Genomic DNA, 21,148 nt, shown 5'->3' with positions numbered 1-21,148 from the left:
CAAAAGCTGGGGTGTGGAACTAGGTCAGGTTTTCCCCCCGCTCGGGGCTGCGCGGGCAGGCAGGGCTGCGCAGAACTGGCTGCAGCCCCCCGGGACCACCGCCGCTGCGCTCATTGGCAGGACGGGCAGAGGGATGATGTCATCTTCACTTAAAGGCAAAACTAGAAGGAAATAGAATTTTGTTCCCATTATTGAGCTCGTGTTTACAGTAGTTGTAAAATATGGCATCTGCGCCAAAATCTTTAGTGGATTGGATTTCATGCACAATGCAGCAGGTTTAAAATGCGGTTGGGAGATGAATATCTGCCCAGTTAGCCGAGGGATGGAGTTTGTGCGCTATCGGTGTGCGTGCAGGCAGGGAGAGGTTTCCTTTAGCTGGGTGGGTTTTCTTTTCTCCTTGATATATTGTGATGGTGATAATTATAATACAGGTAACACTGCATAAAAGTATTTGGATGTTCATTGCTGCTGAAGATTTATCAGTGTGGCATTATATTTGATGTTTAAGATGCTTCTGAATACAATTTTGTGAATTATTAGAAAAGATGCAATACAGTGGTATGTAAGGTGAAGCTGACGTATCTAGCCTATTGTTCAGTGTTGAAGGAACAGTAAAAGAAATTTGTATAGCTGGTGTAGTGCATTTTAGAAATCTAAAGTAATAATCTAAAATTCTTTCAGCTTTTAAAAATCAAATAGACATTGTGTTTGAAAATTTTGCGAGTGCATGAATGAAGTTCAGATTTTCCTTTATGTTTAAATACAGATTAAACCCAGTAATATTTATGAAGCCTGGCTGCATTTGTTGTTATTTTTGTTGTCTGATAGAGGTTAAGTAAATTCAGACATGAATACCAATTTTTTTTCTTTTAAGACAGTTTTGGAAGGTGCTAGAGGAAGGTTTTTTTCTTAACTAAGGTGCAACTCCTGTCATAACTTGGTATATATGCCAGGAAGAACTCAACATCTGGATGACTGCTGAAAGGAGCTGTTGGTTTGAGATGGGGTGGGGTGTCCTGTTGGTATGGCTTGGCTTCCAAAATGTGAGAATTTTCTTCCATGTGCCCCTTAGCACAGTAGGTGAAAAAGAGCTTTCTGTGGATTGCCTCAAACTGCCCAATTCAGTAGTCAAGAGTAAGCAAACAAACAAACAGAAGGGATTTTTGGCCCTCGCTGCCACCAGGCCACTCTTGGAAGCTCCTCTTCTGTATGGGAAGTATGGCTATCAAGGACTAGTTTTGTTTTGGAGAGTTACCCTTGAGTCTGATGCAAACTGGGAACAATGAGATACATGGCGATGAAAATTCTTTCCAAAGAGCGGAAAATGGAAACAGTGAGTGCCCCTTCTTACAGATGAAGTAAATAATCCAGAGTACTAAATAATGGCTTTAACAGAGCCAGCACCCTCTGTCCCTCTCTCTTTCTCTCCCGTGCTTTCCTCCCTTCTTGCACAGTAGCAGAAGTCATTTGCCTTCTAGGAATTGAAAGCATCGCGGCAGTCCCAGCTCAAAGGTGTGGGATCTCGTAGGTGCTTCCTCGGAGCAGCTCTCCAGCAGGCTGGGCTGCCATCCAAGGTACTAAGCTGCTTGCAAATATTTCAGTTTTTAGTTGCAAAAAGAAATGATAAAACTAAATTGACTACTGCAGAATTAAGGCAGTTTTGGTTATAAACAGAATTGGTCTTGATTGAGGGGGGGAAAAAAACAACTACCCACCAAAACTTTTAACATGGTTTCAAAACTATTAACATTATGAGAATTGTAAACATCACCTTTCAGTAAGAAATTTACTTCTCATTCTAGACACAAATCTCCTTATTAGGATAGGATGAGATAAAAATGTTGAGGCTCTTGTGTGACATACATACATAAAAGCAGATATTATTTTATTGTGAACTGATTATGGGTGTATCTCTGTGTGCATGCATGTGAATGTCTGCAGATATTTATTTTACTTATTTCTAAATTTAGATGCAAAGATGAGAAATAATTCACTTAAATGCTGTTGAAAGTGTTAACAGATACATGAGATTCATTAAAAAATGATTTAGAAAAGTAAAATATTCAGAGTTACAGTATGTGCATTAATAGATCATAAAATGATATAAAATATAATGTGGAGCAGGGGTGTTTTGCTGAGCAGTTGTTGTACCGATACGTGTGTTTATATTAGGTCAATAAAGATGCTCTGTTGGCTGCATCTGCAGATACAGTAGCCAATTGATCTAATGCAGTTTCTAAAGGCTTTCTATACAGGTGATGTCATCCTTTTAGCTCGGTTCCCCTCCCACTCTCTTTCCTCCTTATTAGATATTTCATCTTGCTGCGGAGCATCCAATCGATGGGAGCTTCTCCTGAGGGAGCTGCTGAGAAGCAAGCAAAGATAGTAGGAATTAGGACTCCAGCAGTCAGTCTTGCTGTAGCCATGGACGTACTGTTTTGTTGTGCATTACAGAAATGTTTTAATTGGAAAAGCTAGGCGTGGATTAACCGTGGTATCTGACTGATGCATTAGAATACTAAGCAACACTGCAGAGTTGTAAACTGCATTAAAAAAAGAAGGAGGGGGGGGCAAAAGAGAGAAGGGTTTGTATTGCAGAGGCTTTTAATACATTCCACAGTGCAAACCTGTTAGATCATGTATCCTGGAGCTACAATCTGGACACTAATTCAGTGTTTGCAGTTATGATGGACAACAGTATAAAGAAGAAACTTTAATATCCAGGGTGTGGGATTCCTGAATCGCCTAAGATGCTGAAGAACCTTTGCAAAATTTCATCTACAGTGTGAACGTGAAGTTTCCGAAAAGTGGACCCGAAGATAAGCCACTCGTAAATGCATTTTAGTGAAGAGGAAAAAAAGGAATTTGAAGAATTCATATCTTGCCTTTTAATGTATTGTTGCTTTAACCTGCAGTTCTAATCCATTTCAGAATTAATTCAATTTTAGCAGCACTTTTTGGGTACATGCTTCTTGCCTGGGGGAACGTATGGATATTTGTATTTGAAAAGCTAAGAAACATTTTGATGTGAATTTATGTGCTTGTTAAAACTGGAACATTTTTATAGGAATTGCTGCTGCTAACTCACTGCAATACTGAAAACTACTCAGATATAGTGGAAGCTGTAATTGAATTCAGTGTGAAATTCAAGCCTGAGAAGTTGCATACATGTACATGTGCTGCTTTGGTTTATGATTTTTAAAGAGAATCCAGAAGGGATATTACTCCATATTTTTCTTCTGTGGCTTTTATTTGAGAAAGGAAACTTTTTTCCCCAGCCTAAGAAATGGCTTTTCTTGTTCGATGTTATGCCAACTGCCTGCAACCGTGGGCCTCCAAAGTAAGTAAGATTTTGTCTGTGCTGCATTTCTCTGACATGTATTGACAACCGTGGTGCTATTTGAATGTTCACTTCTCAAAGCCTGAGTGCTGCTCGGATGAGATGCTGGACTCCTGGCTGTGCATGGACTGTTCTTGCAGAATCATTGCTAAATGGGAAGGGGGGACCTTGAAATCTTGGAATTTGTTTTATATACAAATAGCTTATGAATTAACAGGAAGTATAAAAAATGCCATTTGCTTACGAAACATGTAAAGCTTGCTTTTTAGCCTAATAATATATGAAGCAAGTATTACTGAAGTGTAACGTTTTTATGACTGCTTGCATATATTGCTAACTTGAAAATACTGGTATACAAACCCACTGATGTTCTAATCTTCAAGCTGTATGAAGCTGTACCGCTTGTTTCCTTTGTGCAGCATTGTGGAATTGGTTAATTATTTAGCTGAACTATGTAATTACAATTAGCTTTAAAGGACACAGATTATTTTGTGTGTCTGAAGATGCAGTATTTTTGTGAAACTGGGGAGGGAAGGGTGTTTCTTTTAAAGGAGGTAATGAAATGTAGAACATTCGAGCAAACCCACCTATTGAGATAAAAGCCTTTAAAGAAATTAAAAAATACACTGTTTGTCAGACTCTTACTATTTGGTATGCTCGGTCAGAAAATTAGCTGAGTTGCTGGTATTTTATTAATGCGACTGCCAAGAAGTAGTCCCGAAGACACGGGAATTGCCTTATAAACCTGAGGCCAGGCATATATTCATTATTATTTATAACAATTTTATATTTATGTTGCAGCTTACACTGGCTAGAATAAAGATTGTGCAACTTTCTTGCATGCGAAAGCCGGCAGGGTTTGAAGGCAGTGGGCAAAACCCTTGTGCTCTTGACATCATGAGATACGGCATTGACTGTGGAGCCAGAAATTGGCTCTTGACTTCAGTCCCCAAAAGTTTATAGAGTCTAAGCGACACAACGGTGTGGAGTGGCACAAGGGAGAAACACAGCTGGGTGTGCAGAGTCCCTGTGCAGGGTGGTTTTCCCTGTTTGGTTTTTAAGTCTGATAAAATGTAAATGGAAGCTCACAGTGTATGGGGACAAAAGTGCCAGGCTTCAGGGTTTCTGTACGCAGTTGCCAAAATCAACATGTAAATACATGGACATATGTGTGGCTGACTTTTGGCTGTTTCACGTGTGCTGAGTCCACCCCATCATCAGGTGAAGCGGAGCTGCAGGTACTCATTGCCTTGAAGGGCAGATGGGCTCCATGTGCTCAACCAGGTGACTGCAGCTCCTCGCCTTAGAGTTCAGGCTTGCAGATGTTGGCCAGTTTGTATCATCATCTGTGTCTCGAGTATACATGTCGACTCTTTCGCTTTCTTCCCTTCCTACTCTGTGGACATTGAATATGAAAGGATGAATTTACTTAAGCTCAGCTTACCTGCACCGCTCTTATTAAGGAGGTCTGAACCTGTAATGTTGCTTAAAAGATGGGAATGCTTAGTCACGTTGGTACTTCAGCTGAGATTGCTATTTCCGTAGAGTTTGGGCCGAAGTGAGAAACCACAAAAAAGACACCCTGTGCTCAAATAAGGGTTTGGCAGGGGTAAAATAATATTATAAAAAAATGGTAAAGGTTTTTGGCCCCCTGTGTCAGCTCTGTGGAGGATACCCAGTGGATTGCTGCCATACCAGTGAAGCCATTTATTCACTCATTTACTATTCATAAATGAAGTGGTATAAAATGTTGGGGAGGGCGAGGTTTGTTTTTTCTTTTTTTTTTTTTTTTTAATGGATGATGAAAACTGATTAACTGGTTTTGCATTCCAATCCATAGCTAAAAGTTCTTTATCTTTAAAACTACAAAAGAAAAAGCACCTGTAGTCCCCTTCTGCAAAGCCCCCAAAACTCCTGCAAACCCCCACAAACTTTTAAACTGATCTGTTTGTGATGTTCTGCAACTCTGAAGAGAAATGTGCATAGACTAAACACACTGATGAACTGAATTATACCTGAGTTTGTTCCATTTTGTTTTTATCTGAGCCTTGTACCACAAATCTGTTTGACAGGTGTTTTATAATAATATTATAGCAAAATAACTGATGTCAGAATTTCAAGTATGCAAGTTTATAACTTTTAACTTGAAAATGTCAAGTATTTTATGATACTATTTTGAAACTAGAACCACTTCTTGCCATAGAGCAGTGAACATCTGTTTTTTCATTTGCTTTCTCAGTGGTTAAATTCAAAATGTCTTAGATTTATGTAGCTATCTGTCCCAGAATTTTTTTTAATTAGTTGCTTTTAAACTGATACAGGACAATGGTCTGAAAATGGGCTGTTGACTCAGTTGTAATTATAGCTGTTATGAATATGACAGTGTAATGATACATCTATTTAATCAGAGAAAAATGAAGTCATATTTTGTATGACTAATCGGAAGGGTAAGCTTTCGTGAAGGTATGTAAAGGAGAATACTCTGAAGATTAACCTTAACCTAAGGAAGTTAATTTGTGTGGCTCTGGAGCAATCCACAGGAGAAGCCAGCTTTAGGAGCTCCATCACCTCCTGGAAGATACACTCTGAGTATAAGGGGTGTCCACACCAGTTGGCATTACACGCACCCCTCATCTCCCAGAGACTCTGTTGCTTTTGGCTTCTGAAAGTAAAAGGGAGGGAGTAGACTTCTGTAATCAGTGCAGTCTGTTTTCCTGTATAAAGAGCTGCTAAAAGGAGGATAAACTGAGAGAGAGAACTCCAAGTGTTGTGAATTTCTGCAGTGCACCTGAAGATGAGCTGTACGAGCTTTTCAGCCCTTCCATGCAGGCTCTTGTAGAGGTCAACAGTATTTCTCAAGACTCTGCTGATACTTGGAAATGTGTCCAAGAAAGGTCACCATCTCCCTTGCAGGAAGATAATGGTTGTTCCTCTCTCACTTGTGTCTGGAGGTACCAGTACAGGGGCAGAATGCCATGTCAGAAGCACATCATAAGAAATGGTCTCTGCCCTGGGGACTGTACACGTTCTGGAATGATAGACTGTAGAAGATGCGATAAATAGAGGCAGGCATCCTTAAGCAAACATGGTGAATATGATAAGCAGCAAGGAGCGTGGCGAACAGTGATCAAAGCAGTCCCAGCTGTCAAGCCACTGTGACTCTGGAGGAAGATGAAGGAAGGTAGAGGACTTTGCATCGGTCTTGTGGAGATCTGCTTCCACAGACTGGTTGTATTTGCGAGGACAAGAGGCATTCAACTTGTATCAAACTAAGTTCCTCTGATAGCAATGCAATATTTTAAAGCAAAAAAATTAAATAATTCAAATGTATGTCAGCAAGATTCTGATTGTCTTTGTAATTCTGTTCATAACTTTCTCAGTGTCTGTTAAATTGTCTGGAATGTGCTTTGTGGTATTAGACTCTTAAACATTGATGCGTTATGAAGTCACTATGAAAGAGAGCTCTAAACTTAACAATTTAGATGTATATGGTTCTCCCATAATAGAAATTTTATGCACATCCTAACAGTTTTCCAAGCCTAGAATGCATACACAGTTACCCTATTTGTGTAGCAGGAGGGTCTGATGGGGAAAATACAGAGTGATTGGATAATGTATCTGTAGAGGATATTTAAAAAGGGATGCTTTTTGAGATAATGTGCTTTTTATAGAAAATAAGGGGTTTTGAATTAACATCTAAGCTTCTAAAATGTTTTTTTTCTTGAGGAAAACAGTTTCATTCAAGATCCCAGGTGCATGTTAAACTTGTCTTACGACAGTAGACAGTAATTTATTTTCTCTAGGCTTCTGTGTTCTTCTCTTTCTGCTGTTTAGATAAAATCTAATAATGCGAAGCATAATAACAAGATACATTTGCTTTGTCAAAGTTTGTCTTTGGGTTAGAGCGGAAGACTTGGAGTCATTTTTCAGTCCCATTCCTATTTCTGCTGTTGTCTCACAGGGACGTGATGCAAGTTTTAGTTACGCGTAACTAAAATCAGTGTAACATCATCTTCTGACTCCAAAGGGCATCAATTTGATCTCCCAAGATCTTGAGTTGAAACCTTCATGCAATTAAAGATTATTTTCAGCTCCTCAGAAGAAAAGCAGAGCTTGGGTAGTGTGTCCTTGATTTGATTTGATGTCATCCTTGTCTTTGCTAATGCACTTACATGGAAAGTAGCCCTGGTAGTATGAGTTCAAAATGTTTTCAGTGCAAACAGAGCAACTGATCCTTAGCTTTTTTTTTTTCAGTCAATTTTGACAACATCTTTCTCTTCCTCTTGGCCTTGCCTCTCCCTCCACTCTTTCTCTGTCCATGCCTGTAGCTTCCAGCCCAGCTTTCTGTGGTGCAGAGCACCCTGCTGTCCCTCAGAGCGGGACCTGCGGGTGCTTGTCCCCGGAGTGTGCAAGTTTTTGTGGGCAGGCATGGGCAGCGGGTCACTGCCCTGCGAGCTCCTCTCTTCTGGTTCCTGATGGTTCTCTTCCCTCCTACAAACTTTGGTTTGCATAGTTTAGCCCTCCTTTGAGTTTTTGCAGTTTCAGCTAGCTCCTCAGAGTATTTATGGTCTCTCCTATTCCATATTTTCTGATCTTTTCCCCGTCCATTCCCTGCACAGAAGGATTGCCTTGTTTCTCCATCTTAATTCATTTGTAGGAGCACAGCCTCTTGGTTACTGAGTACTCTCATCCCTGAGCCCTTGGAGAGTGAGTGCTTGGACTGACGAATGACAATTTTCCTTCCACTTAGTTAAAAGTCTAACTCTGTTTTCTGTAAGAACTTGCAGGGTACTTTCTGTAAAACTTTTTAAATGCACTCTTTGCTTGGTAGTCTATTAAGGTAAAAATGGTTTAATAGAGCTGTGTGGCCATTTACTCCAGAAAGCTTGGATTTTCTTATACTCCAGTATATAACATGTTCAAGTTAAGTGTAAGTACGCATCCTACTACTTTTTCAACAGAAAAAGCCTTTTCCTGAAGTATTGTTTTTATCGGAAATTGGCTCTTAATATGCAAATAAACACCTATCTGTTCATTCATTTCCTCCTAGACCTTGTTTGTTTTAAACCTGCTTTGTTACAATTCTGCTTACAGCTACAGCCTAGTTCAGGACCACCCTGTTTTGCTCCTCTCACTTCCACGAATGCATTTCTTTATGAATACAGAAAGAAAATGTAGATGAAAGATTGGTGCTCCTTTGTTTTTTTGCTTATACAGGATCTGAGGGCCTCATTACGCAGCTCTTAGCTGAAAGGTAATACGCTGCCAAGTGTTGCTTGCAGCATCGGCATGCTCGCGTTGTGCTCTGTGCATCCTCGTAGCCCTGCTAGGTGAGTCCCCGGAGCTGATTGTCACTTGCATGTCATTACAGTGAAGTGAGATTGTAGCAGCCTGAGGATGTGTGAAGAAGGACCATCATCACCACTGTATTTTACCAATCGGTGTATATAAGAGTTTATAAATTATTCAGCTGAGATGAGACTCAGTGTAGATTTGGAATTTCATGTGCCCTGCAGTATTGTCTCAGGATGAGAGCTCCCCAAACGTCGGGCTGCTGTCGCCTGTGTGGCTGCCGGAGTTTTAATGACTTGTGAAACTTCAGCTCCTTACAGAACTCATAGCATCACTAGGTGCTGTCACAGTTTGTTTTCTACTGTAATTATTTAGACAAGGCTCTTTCTAGTCCTGTAATGTGTTAGTCTTCAGTGGCGAGAACAAACAGTAAAATCTGAACTCTGGTACTGAAAGTAAGTCTTTTTGAACATTCCTGTTACATCTTCATAATAACAAAACACAATTCTTGACATTTTAAAAATGTTATGCTGTGAATAGACCAGAGAAGAGTTGATCTGTATTAATTGATGGTTGTAAAAAATGCAACTTATGTTTACATGTTGGGTATTCCCAGTATTATGGAGCTCTCATCAATACTGGTACACTTCTTCATAGGTGAATTTTCACAGCTGAAGTCCCCACTTCTCCAAAGCTGAGATGTTTGCATGTCAGATGCTTAGCATTATCATGAGTTAAGGCATACCAGTAATCTATAATTTAGACATATGAAAACCAAATTAAAATTGCATTACATATGTGGTTTAAGGCAACACCAGGATTTAGTTTGAAATTCTGTCCTCATGTCACCTTATTGTAACTAAGGAAACGTTATACTTCAGAGGATTTTATTTCCTATGCACTGTAGGAGCCATGAAGACCAAGAAGCTCTTGGCTGCCAGAGGCATAGAACAGCCTCTAGGGATTTTTAATTCTTTTAGATGTTTTTTTTTGTTGTAGTTTTTGTGTTGTTCTTTTTGGGTTTGGGTTTTTGTTGTTGTTGTGTGGGGGTTTTTTTTTGTTTGTTTGTTTGTTTTTGTAAGCCTGGGGTTATTTTAGGAATGCCACAAGGATAGTTTTCAGGGCACTGCAAGGCTGTCGTGAATGGTATCAACTTGGTCCTTATTTCTTTGAGATGTATGTAGTACTAATAATAACTGGATTAAGTATGTACTGTAGCTAATGAATTGAAACAAGTTTTGAAATAAATATTGTCAGCAAGCACATCTTTTGTATGTTTTAAAAAGGAAAGCAATCTGAAGTTGGATAGGCACTGTTTTTCTTTGCATCGTGTTATTGAAGGTTACAGGATTTTATCTGAACCTGTTGGGAAAATATTTGAGCTATCAGTTGGCTTTAAAAACAAACAAACAAAGACATCATTGCTGCTCTTTAAAAATCTGAAGAAATCGTCTTTTGTGCCACTGTGGTCTTTAAGGAGGAAATGTTTTTGTTTGCATTAAGTTAGTTGAGGACTGATGTCAGCATAGGTAATTTGGCTGGGCTCATCTTACCCTCTCTGTGGATACCTAAGTGGCCTCTTTCTGTATCTCAGAGGAGCAACTTTCTACTCTCCCATTAACACAGCTCTAAGTGTGTATTAAACATTTTTAAACTGGAACAGAATTGTAGCTCGTATGTGAAAAGTGAACATAAACCAGAGTTAATTTATATAAATTCTGGGGAAGAAAGGTAATGAAAATACTGCAAAATAACTTCAGAGAACTCGAGTTGTTTTCGGTGGTTTCTCATTGTTTTACTGGCAGGATATATGAGATTAAAATAATTTACTTACTGATGGCGAAAAAAACATCGGGGGGTTGTTTTTTTCTTAGATGGAATGAATGGGATGGCTGAGAGCAAGAAGTGGGATACAGAAAGATGTGCTTGGTGAGAGACTGACTGCATGTCAGTGGGAGTAAGCATTGCTGCTCTTGTTTCAGTAGGTTGTAGAAAGAAAAAATAGAACTAATTAAAGAAATTAGTTATCTTGTGAAAATGAACAAACTGATGATGGAATTGCAGGCACATAGTGAAACCATCAAAACAACTGGCAGATAAAGATGCTAGAATGCAGAGTTTGCTCAAATTGGAGGCAAGGTGAAACAGCCCTGACTGTAAAGCTAGCAAGGGGTCTGGCAGAGAAACCACCGAAGTACCGGTGCAAAACAGAAATCCAAAATAGCGCTGTTGAGCTGAGCAGAGTTTGTCAGCTGCTTCCTGACAGTTGGTACCGATCATGGAAATGCCAGGTTTGGGGAATTTTTTCTACCTCGAGCCTTTTTAACACAGTAGAGCCTTTGACCATGAAGTATTTAAAATAGTCAGCTATGGATGGTGACAGCTGTGATGCCAGAGGAAGGAAAGGTGCCTGGAAGCAGAGCCAGTGCTGTCCTGCGCAGGTTGGGTGTGCTGCCTGGGATGTACTCCAAAAGGCCAGGACCGCTGATGGTATAATGCGGGAGAGCACTTGCCAGCATCTGGAGTTAAGGTGTTCTTGAATGAGCCGTGTAGGAAACCCATCCCACCCTCTAGCTCCTCAGACAAAGCTTTCTTCTGCTGTGGTAGGGGTTTGGATTATAGGAAATCATGAGGGTATCGGAGGCGTACGTGGGATTGCAAAGAGGAAAGCTCGCAGCAGGACTGCCAAAAAATGGGGGGATCCAAAGACTTGGAAGTGCAAATAGGAATTAAAAGGAAGAAATTTGGGCAGAACTAGTTCATTCTAATAGTAACTGTATGAAAGGTGTTGAATCAAGAGCATCAAAAAGAAAATGGCATATGAAGGGAATGGAAGGATGCAGTGACCGAAAAGGAGAGGTGGGAGCTGGCAGAGGGTTCAGAGGACAGCACTCCTGTTCAGCTGTTTGATTGAGTGGTCTTTTTTAGTTTAGCAAATTTAAGTTTTAAAACTGAAGGCAAACAGGCTTTTCTTAACTGGCTGTTTGTAACAGTCTAGACTTTCTGTATCATCTGAGAAAAGAAAATTGCTACCCTTAAACCACTTGGGTGCAATGGAGGCTGAGCAGGTGTGTTTCCTAAAGCTCAGAGGTTACCAAGTGTAATCACAGTTAATGCTTCAGGGGTGTGTTAATGGGTTCCAGCTTAAAACAGTGAAAACCTCTTAATGGAGAACCTCAAGCAACAAACAAAATAATAAATATTGTACCTTAAACTTGGGATTGCTAGGCTTGGAGCTTGAGAGCTGGTTGTAACGGTGAGATGGTTGGGCTGGTGTAGCAGTGCATAGCGGGTTTTACGATGATAGAGCAGACGTACGTGTGCAGCAAAACTGCGGGGCTGCGCCGTGCTTGTCCTCGGGTGTTTCATGGAAATAAACCCTGTGTTGTTTCTGAATATTACTCTTGCTGGCAACCTTTCAGGGAGCTTCAGAAAAGCAAATAAGGTATAAGGTTACTGACAATCTGTAAAACCAAGGACAGAAAATTTGCTTACACAGCCTATAAAAGGACAGACTGTTCCCTTGGAGGCTGATGCTTCTACTGTGTCCAGACTAGAGGGATCGGTTGTAAACATCCACACGGAGACCTAGGAAGACTGATGAAAAACTTTGCTATCAAGGAGTATCAGATAAAAAATGAGGCAAAATTTTTGCTTCCTTATTGCCCATTTTCTTTCCATTAACTTGAATTTGTAATGGACACTGTACACCGGGAGAATTATGCAGACTGTGCTTCCTTTAGTAATTTGGTTTCTGATGATGAGTCCTTTGGCCACTGCCCTCATTGCGGATGTTTCTGAATATGTTTAATAAACATGCCATTTACTGCAGGTTGAAACATGGTGGTGAAGCTTCTTTTACAGATAGAAAAAGATAATTCATAGGTCTTGTGTCCATCTGTCAAGTATTTTGCAAATGCATGTTGTCTGTGCCTTTTTAGCATGTGTTTTTTCGGATATCCAAACTGTACCAGGAAACACTGATACTTATTTTCAAAACTTGTGGCACAAAGGCACAGATGTGGCTTTTCCATAGGGGAAAGATACCAGGAAATCCAAAAGTCACATAGGAAATACAGCAGGAAGAGCACTGTCTCTGTGCTGAAAGAGGTTCTTCTGATTCCTCTCCCTGGAAAGAATGGGAAATAGAAAGATGAAAGTCTCAGTTTAGCTCTCCTATGACATAACTTCACTTATGAGTTCTGTGGTTGCCTTTCTATATAAACTATGCAGTGACTTTTCTATAGCCTTCATTTTTAGCAAAACCTTTCTGGCGAGCACATAAAGGAAAGTTGTCCTCAGGCTAGCAATCATTTTTAGTGTGCTTCTCAAAAGAGTTGATTGGTGGTCATCTCGTCAAAGATCACGTAATTTGCTCTGTTATACAGGGCATGTGCAATCTCAAAAATCTGTTATACCAAAATCGGCTTTTAATTTAATTCCCAAGTATTCTGTGTGACTTCACTGCTGAGAGCAAATGGTGTTTATGTAGGAAGTAAATGTCACTGCAGATGCACTCTACGTGGGCCTGTAGATACTTTCAGATGAGATCAAGTGAGATGCAGTTTAGTCTGCTGCACTGGATAGCTTGAAAATTATTTGTAGAAGTTCAGCGTAGTCGTAATCGTTGCAAAGTGTTTTGTGGTTATGGAGAAGTACCACCCCATTGTAAATTTGGGGTGGTTTTGGTGATGAAAGTGTAGTGAAATAATAAAACTGACGAATGTTACTTCCTGATATCCAAGAGGAAATGAGCTGGATGTTGGCTGGCTGATTGCACTTCCGATACTCATCAGATGCAGAAAAAGCCAAATAACCCATGAGATTTTGGTAATTGTGCAGCAGTGTTAGTTGTCAGTGTTGGTACCAATGTGGTCCTTTTTGGAAGGGGAGCCTAGATGAGATTATCTAGCACCCTGTCCAATCACATCTTGAAAACTTCCCAGTGATAGGGACTCTACTGCATCCCTGGAGAGGTTATTCCAGTAATTGATTGGTCTCACAGTAAAAAAAAAAAAAAAAAAAAAAAAAAAAATAGAAATGAAGATGAAACCTCTCCTGGTGAAACTTGTACCCGTTGCCCCTTGTCTTCTCCATGTGGCTTCTTGTGAAGAAAGAGCTGCTATCCTCTTTGTAGCTGCCCTTTAAGTACTGGGATACTGTGATGAGGTCCCTCTGAGCCTTCTCTTCTGCAGGGAGAAGAGATCTGACTGCTTCAGTCTTTCCTCATGGAGCAGGTTCTCCAGCGCTTTCATCATCTCCATGGCCCTCCTTTGGACCCTCTTCAGTCTGTCCACCTCCTTTTGGAATTGTAGGGACCAGAACTGGGCACAGTACTCCAGGTGTGGCCTGACAAGTTCTGAGTGGGATGGTTATGTCTCTTATCTCTTCTAGTAATGCCCCGACAGATGCAGCCCAAGACCTGATTTGCCTTCATTGCTGCAGCAGCATGCTGACTCGTATTTGGGTTACTGTCCACCAGGACCCCCAGGTCCCTTTCAGCTCCTCAGTCAACAGATCCCAGGCTGTGCTGGGCTCTTTGGTTGTTCCTTCCCAGGCGCAGGACCTTGCACTTGTCTTTGTTCAAACTTCATACAGTTCTTGCTAGGGGACTGTCGGAAACCTCAGCGGTCTCTGGAAGAAATCATGAGGTCATTGCCCTGCCCTTGTTATCAAACTAGTTTTAGAAAGTTGGTAATTCTATATTAAACCAAGATGTTCTGATTGCCTGTTTAAAAAAAAAAAAAATCAGATCAAATATTCTTTGCAAGTATACCTTGTTGAAAAGTGGAAAGATAGAGCTGGGCTCTGGGGAGCGATACTGCCCACCGAACCTGCTGCTTTCGGGTATAATCATGAGTTACTGCTGTCAGCACACCACATGCTGTTCTTCATTCTTTTCTCATTCAGACTGTTTACAATAAATAAAATAATTTATTGAAATGCATTGCACATTTTGAACTGTTAATTAGTAAATCAATGATTTTGGACTATTGGGTGTATAGTTTTTCTTTATTTGACAAATTTACTGGCTCTTAGAGTATAAATTGCTCATGACTGAAGTTTGAAGCTTTTTTTGCTGTATTACTTGGTTCTCACCAGTTCTTTGGTGGTTCTTTCCTCTTTAGTCATTTTTAGCTGATAATTTTAGCTAACCAAAGAATGTCTATACTGGTTCAGCCCAAGGGTCTGCATGGCCCCATACATGTCCCCTGGTGTCATGCAGAGCCCTGTTGAGCAGTTTCCCCTGGGACACCTTTGGGCAGTGGTGGATGCTGTAGGGTCTGTGTCCTCTTCTGGTTCCTCCTTCCTCATTTTCATTTTTTGTCTCCCCTATGCAACCTCCCTGGGTTTCATCCATTACTCCTGACATCCACACTCTTCCCAAGGACCATCCTTTTTTCCAAGGATGCCCAAGGACAAATATGAGCAGAGATTCTTCTCTCCCACGCTTGATTGCTTTTACAGCGTCCCGTTGCTGCATTTTTATGTCCCTCTGCTTCGGCCAGCCGTTCAGAGCAGCAGTGCTGCTCCCAGATCTGCCTCTCCATTCAAACCTATAAATCAGTCTCTTGATGTAATTTGTCTTCTACAACATGTGCAAGACTTGAGTGTTCTTTCTGCCTGGATAGGACAAAAAGCACTTATATATACTGGTCTTCGTGTTTTGTTGGTGGTTTTTTGTTGGGTGTTTTTTTTCCTTTTGTTTGTTGTTTGTTTTGTGTTTTAAATGTGAGAGTTTCTGCATTGTATTGTGCAGTAGGAGAAATGATGGGTTTGCGCCTTCTGGAGGTTTTGGGAGTTTTCCGATTTAGTTGTATCGTTTGAGTTTTGGGGGTTTCTCTGGTTTAGCAGCACGAGTGCTGCTGCCCTGTGCTTCAGTGCTGGATGGCTGAACCCATGAAATGGATAGCAAAAGCCAAGCTCCTGATGGACCTCACGGAGTCTTCACCTTGTGGGTGTTTCCAGGGTGGTTGCAAGTAGAGTTTAGTATTTTGTGCATGTCATTTTCCTTAACTGTTACTCAGAACTGGCTTTTAGGCTCTCATGTCCTCTGCCCTCTCCCCAGCATTGCCGCTTCATGAGCTGGCCTCGACTGCATCCCGGCGAGCGGGATGGGGTGGGCGCTGTGTCCCACCTTCAGAAATCTCACATACATTTAACAAAGAGCAGTCCAGGCTGCTGTCATTTCTGGGTTTGTGTGGTAAGGCAGACTGATGCTACCTACCGTTCGGACGAGCTTCCGAAGGTTTTAGTGTTTTTTTTTCCTTTTTTCCTATTGAAGTTTGCAGTATCTCTTTAAAAGTTCCCTTGTTGATTCAGGTTTTTTTCAGTGTAATCACCGAATGTATTTTCCTGACTCAGTGGGAGGGCAGAGATGTAGGTGGCTGTGCAGACCATAACTTCTATTTTCCGAACTTCCTTTCCTGTACAGCTCTGAACCACAATATGGCATTTCAGCGGAGGGTTTGGTGCTAAATATCTCTTTGTTGGGAAAGGTCAGTCACAAGGATGTGCTGGCACAGATATAAGGACTGGCTGTGCCAGCGTGTCGGACACACTCATATTCAAATTCCAGATTATCCCTACTTGTGAGAAAATGTAGTTGTTATGGTTTAAAGTGGCAAGTAGTCTATTTCTGTACTGAGTGTTTATTAGAATTTCATGGATGTTCAGGTTTTTCCTATCTGTGGCTGCTGGGACACACAACTAACCAGAAGATAATGCAGGTATTATATGTCTGTGTCTGAAAGCCTCTAATGTGGACATAGGGTGAACATTGCTATTTTGAACTTCCTTCCCTAACACATAATTTTTCAAGAGATTGATGCGATTGTAACAACAGTTTCTAAGCTTTTCTCACAAAAACCCCATAGTCAAATAATAAGCGAACATAATTCACCAACAGTTAAGACAATGTTGTAGCACTTTCAGCAACTTCACTACCACATCCAGCAAGTCCTTCCCCTGTCCGCTCTCATGTTGTTACAGACACATCCTATCCATGTATTGCTGCTTAGCGAGCCCTGAAAGAAAGAACAATCAGTTTGGGTAATAAAAATGACATACAAAAGACAGAAGCTGTGATTTATTTTGGGAGATTGAGTAGAGTGGCAAGCAGCACTTTTTAAAGGTCACTTGTCTCAAATAAACCTTATCTCTCTCTCAAATTTAAAGAGATATTGCAGTGTTTCTTTGCATGTAACCTGCATTAAATGTCTTTTACAAGAACATATTGCAGAGTCCAGCAGGAACATCGTACATGCCCGTGTGCTTTATAGGAGATGGAAATGAATGGGAGTGCTGGCAGGGGGAATGAAGATCAGTTGTAAGTGATTAATGAGATGATAAGAAATACTCCTTTGGGAAGGCTGGTGGTCTGAGTTGGTCTTCAATGTGTATTTTTGAAAATGGCATACAAAGTATATACACAACTTTTTTTATTTTGAGAGCCCTATCTTGTTCCAGTGGTAGTTCTCAACTACGGTATATAGAACAGCCTTCATCACAATAATCTTAACATTTAAACTGAATTAGGAAAGAAAAACTCTATGTGGCAGTGTGTGTCTGCGTGTGTGTTACTGTCTTTGAGCCAGAATGGGCTTCAGTAGCACCCATTTTTGGTATAGAGCAAGCATCTGCCCTTGTTCTCCTGGGAAATCCCGCAGAATCAGTTCTGCTCTTGGTCCTGCTCATGCTTTTCCTGGAGCCGTTTTGAAAGTGTGTAAATCATTATGATTTGGGTAGCAGGCAGCTTAAATTAGATTTCCTTGTGTCTGTATTATCACAGTCACCGTGGGACTTGCTCATGGACGGAAAGAAATCTGATCGAAGCTTAACTCGCAGCCGGTTGTTGGAATAGGGAGGTTAGAAAGATGGGGGCAGGCTGAGGAGTTTGCAGCACAACTGCGGTGGTGTTAAGCTAGAGGTAACGAGTCTATATGGGTGATTTGTTCTGTAATTTACTAAAACTCCTGGATTTTTCAGTTACACTGACCTCCAGTTGTATCCGTGACTGCCAGCAGCCCTGCCTAGTAATTTGCTAGCAAGTACTGGGCGTCATCCTGGATGTCATCCTGCCTGGCAAACGACGCGCTGACCTTGCTCGCGCGTGCCTCTCTATCTTTTTGCGTGGACGATGGCATTGCGGTGTGTTTGCAGAGGAGCTGGCTGACGTGTGACCCTCCGAGGAGCGGAGGAGCAGTGTCACCCTGCGGCACAGGCGGCTCCGGCTGCCCCGGCTGCTGCTGACGGCTGTAACGGAGGCAGCAGATGGGGAAAGCCGGGGAAGCGACCTCCGTCAGCTCTGTGGTCAGCATCGTTGAAATATCGGTGGCTTAAGTAACGTCCAAATCGCCGCAGGCTTTAAGGGAGATAAATGTGACACTTTCTGCCTCGTGTCTTGTTAGTAGATGGATAGTGCTTTTCTGTATGTGGCACAAAAATGTGTACTGTAGAAGTATGCGTTTGGATTTTAAAAGTAACCAGCTAGTGCTCCAGACCAGAATTAAATCTCAACTTTCCTGCTTCGCTTTTTTACTTTGTTGTTGTTGTTGTTGAAGAGGTCACATCTCGGTGTACATCAGCTCTTACCGTCAGCACTGACAGATAGCGAGTGTACCTTTTGGCCACTGGACTGAATTTTGTCAGCTGAGCGGTTTGACCTTTTTGCTGTTCTCAAACCCTGAAAATAGATTTTTCAGCCTGTAAAACTTTTTGGTGGCTAAACATAGTCTTCAAAGTGTTGTGTTTCCTTTGTATTTGGATCAACTTCACTATTCTATACCTGCTGCTTGGAGTTTTTTTTACTGGAAGTTTGTGAGAGTTTAGCAATCTTTTGCTTTTCAAACTTTCTCTTTTCCAAATACATGTGAACATAGATATTAATTTACAGGTTGCATATTTTATACTTTTTTTTTGTAAGTAAAATGTTTACATTATTTGAGTATTGTTTATATTAGGGTAGTGAAAAATAGTTTTGTAGTCTTCAGTTTCCCAGAGTTATTTTACAAGTAGTGATCTGTGCTGGGTTTTTAGAGCCCACAGGATGGTGAGGTTTAAGTAGCGATTGGCAACGAGAATGTCATTGGGATTTACAAGTGACACAACATCCTCCATGTTCCTCCTAACAATTTTGATAATCAAAATTATGTTACATCTGTCAGAAGTGCTCTCAATGTGTTTGGGGTTTTTTGTTTGTTTTTGTTTTTTTTTAATTTTTTTTCTGGGGGTGAGGAAGGTTTGGAGAGACCTGCAGTGCCGCTTACGGTTTCAGAAAATAAGTGAACAAGTATTTGGTAAAGTGATTCTCTTGTGTTCTTCAAAAAATAGACATAAAAACGTGATTCCAAATGAAGACCATTTCACTTAAGTTTAGTCAGTATTTATAAAGTTGATATTGGATCAACAACACTTGTACAATATTATCTTATAATTCGTAGGAATGAATATCTAGTGGCTGACACAACTGTGTGGAATTTTGTTTTACAGAAGAAAGCTTTTCATTTTGATCATGATACTTTATGCTGTCAGAGTAGTTTCAGACTTTCTGCATCAGAGCATTTTTTAAAAGGAATAGTATATAAATTCTGTTTATAAGTGGTAAAAGGATATACATTTTATCATAGAATCTAAGATTCTCTGATACTGTTCTTTCATATGGTTGAGTGTAAATTTAAAAATACTAGAATATATGTGGCAGAAAATAAATGAGTAGCTAAATTAAAGGACTGGTTATTCCATGTGGCTTTGATTCTTCAGAAGTCTAGTACTGACTTTTACTTCTTTCAACAGAAAGAATGTGTTTGTGGGCTTCAATCATGCATGTACAGATAGATGTATAGAACAGAAGTGCTATTGTACATACATGTGCCAAAATGCGTAATATTCTTTCTGTGTACTAATTTTCATAAAGAAAATTCAAAGCATTTTATGGACTAAAACTTTTGTTTAGATTACACTACTTTTTGTTCTGTATTGATGCTTTCTAGAGGTTATTCTTGAACTAAGGCATGAATTGAATTTATAAACAGGGATCCTGCTTCATGTTGGATTGCAACATAAGCTAATGTTTAAGACTGTGGGCTATTTGGCCAGCATCATCTGTTTGTCATCTTATGCGCTCTTAATCCTGTTGGTGTATATCGTTAGCTGTAAAGAGGCTAGACCTTTCTTTTGTAGGAAGGTTCATCGTTTTCTATCAGTTGTATAAAATCTGAATGTGATTGGGCAGTCTTAGCCTAAATTAGCTTTTTCTCAAAATGTATGTCAAGTAACAGGTGGATATTCAAACATGTAACAAAAGTTTTATGAATACCTTTGTCTTCAAATCGGACTCACACGTCTTGTTTTCCTTTCTTTTTCTGCCTTTCCCCAAATCCATTTTCTTTACAGCTTCCAGCTGATCTTACCAAGATGCATCTTACCGACAATCCTCATCCTCAGGTGACTCACGTCCCCTCAAGCCAGTCGGGATGTAGCATTGCCAGTGATTCTGGGAGCAGCAGCCTATCCGATATTTATCAGGTAAAGTTGCATTTGTTTCTTACTTTTCCTTCCTTGATGTCAAACATTCCATAAACAAAACTGGTGGCCCTTTATCCAAGACTTGTCCTCTTGATGTTTCTGCATATCCCTGTGCTGCTCGTGTGACTTGCCACCTCCACAGCCACATAGAAGTGAAACAAACTTCTTGTAAAGCTCTTTTTCTTGCTTTTCACATCTTATATACCAACAAGTGTGCTGTGGCTTTTAAGTCATATTTGATGATTTATGGGATCATTTTCCTTCATTCTGAAATGGAACAAATTTAATGAAATCATTCTTGTGTTTCAAATACCTTCCTTGATTATTTTTATTTATTGGTAATAACAGATGTTCTGTTCTGCAAACAAAAGCATGGCATAATAAACGCACTCTTTGCACTAATTGACTGTGGAAATTTTAGTGGTGCTTGCCAAGAATAGAAGTTGTCTGAAATCCAGAGATAGCTTTCATTTACAGATAGTATACTTAGTTACCTGTCTCGTCAAATTGCAGAGCTAGTTTAATGGGGGTTTTTGTTCTGGTTGATGAGGGTGCTCATCTTGGGTTTGTCTTGATCAGTAATGTCATAACTTTTCCATTTTAAAGTTGAAGTCTGACTAGAACACTGGATATATAGCAACTGTTGAGCATGATGTAATGTGATTTTTAGACATGTTTCCGTTTCCTTGGGTACTGTCAGGGTAGTATTTCTATACTGGAAACTTATTAGTGATCTATTTACAGCAAAGTATTGCTAGGTAACTTTAAAAATAAGGCATTAAAAGCAAAAATCCTTTTAGAACATTAAGTGTCTCTATGCATTTTTGTCCTATTTAAGCTATTACCTTACTAATTCTTTAGATTTGCTTGCTGCCAGCTAGGTCAGGAGTAGCTTGCATCCCTGAGAGAGTCTTTTCAAAATGCTCTGTGAATTCTCTAATTTCTGAGAGGCAGTGCTAGAAGATGTTGTTCTGTATCTTGATTTTTTTG

At 40.3% G+C, this 21,148-nt stretch overlaps 1 protein-coding gene across 9 annotated transcripts in view; it reads left to right on the top strand.

Moving 5' to 3' along the window:
• The window catches only part of RAPGEF6 (Rap guanine nucleotide exchange factor 6), a 133,401-nt gene that overhangs the window by 62,067 nt on the left and 50,186 nt on the right, over positions 1-21,148 (top strand). For 8 of the 9 annotated variants that reach the window (XM_069772661.1, XM_069772658.1, XM_069772657.1 and 5 more), the window contains one exon: positions 20,027-20,158. In XM_069772661.1, the coding sequence (XP_069628762.1) occupies positions 20,027-20,158 (132 nt within the window). Of the gene's footprint in view, positions 1-2,377; positions 3,341-20,026; positions 20,159-21,148 lie in introns of those variants that run through there. The other variant, XM_069772659.1, reaches the window with a different exon arrangement.

The sequence above is a fragment of the Haliaeetus albicilla genome, chromosome 27 (assembly GCF_947461875.1).
Source record: "Haliaeetus albicilla chromosome 27, bHalAlb1.1, whole genome shotgun sequence".
Lineage (NCBI taxonomy): Eukaryota > Metazoa > Chordata > Aves > Accipitriformes > Accipitridae > Haliaeetus > Haliaeetus albicilla.
The sequence above is the reverse complement of the archived record's forward strand: the minus strand, read 5'-3'. Positions and strand labels throughout refer to the sequence as shown.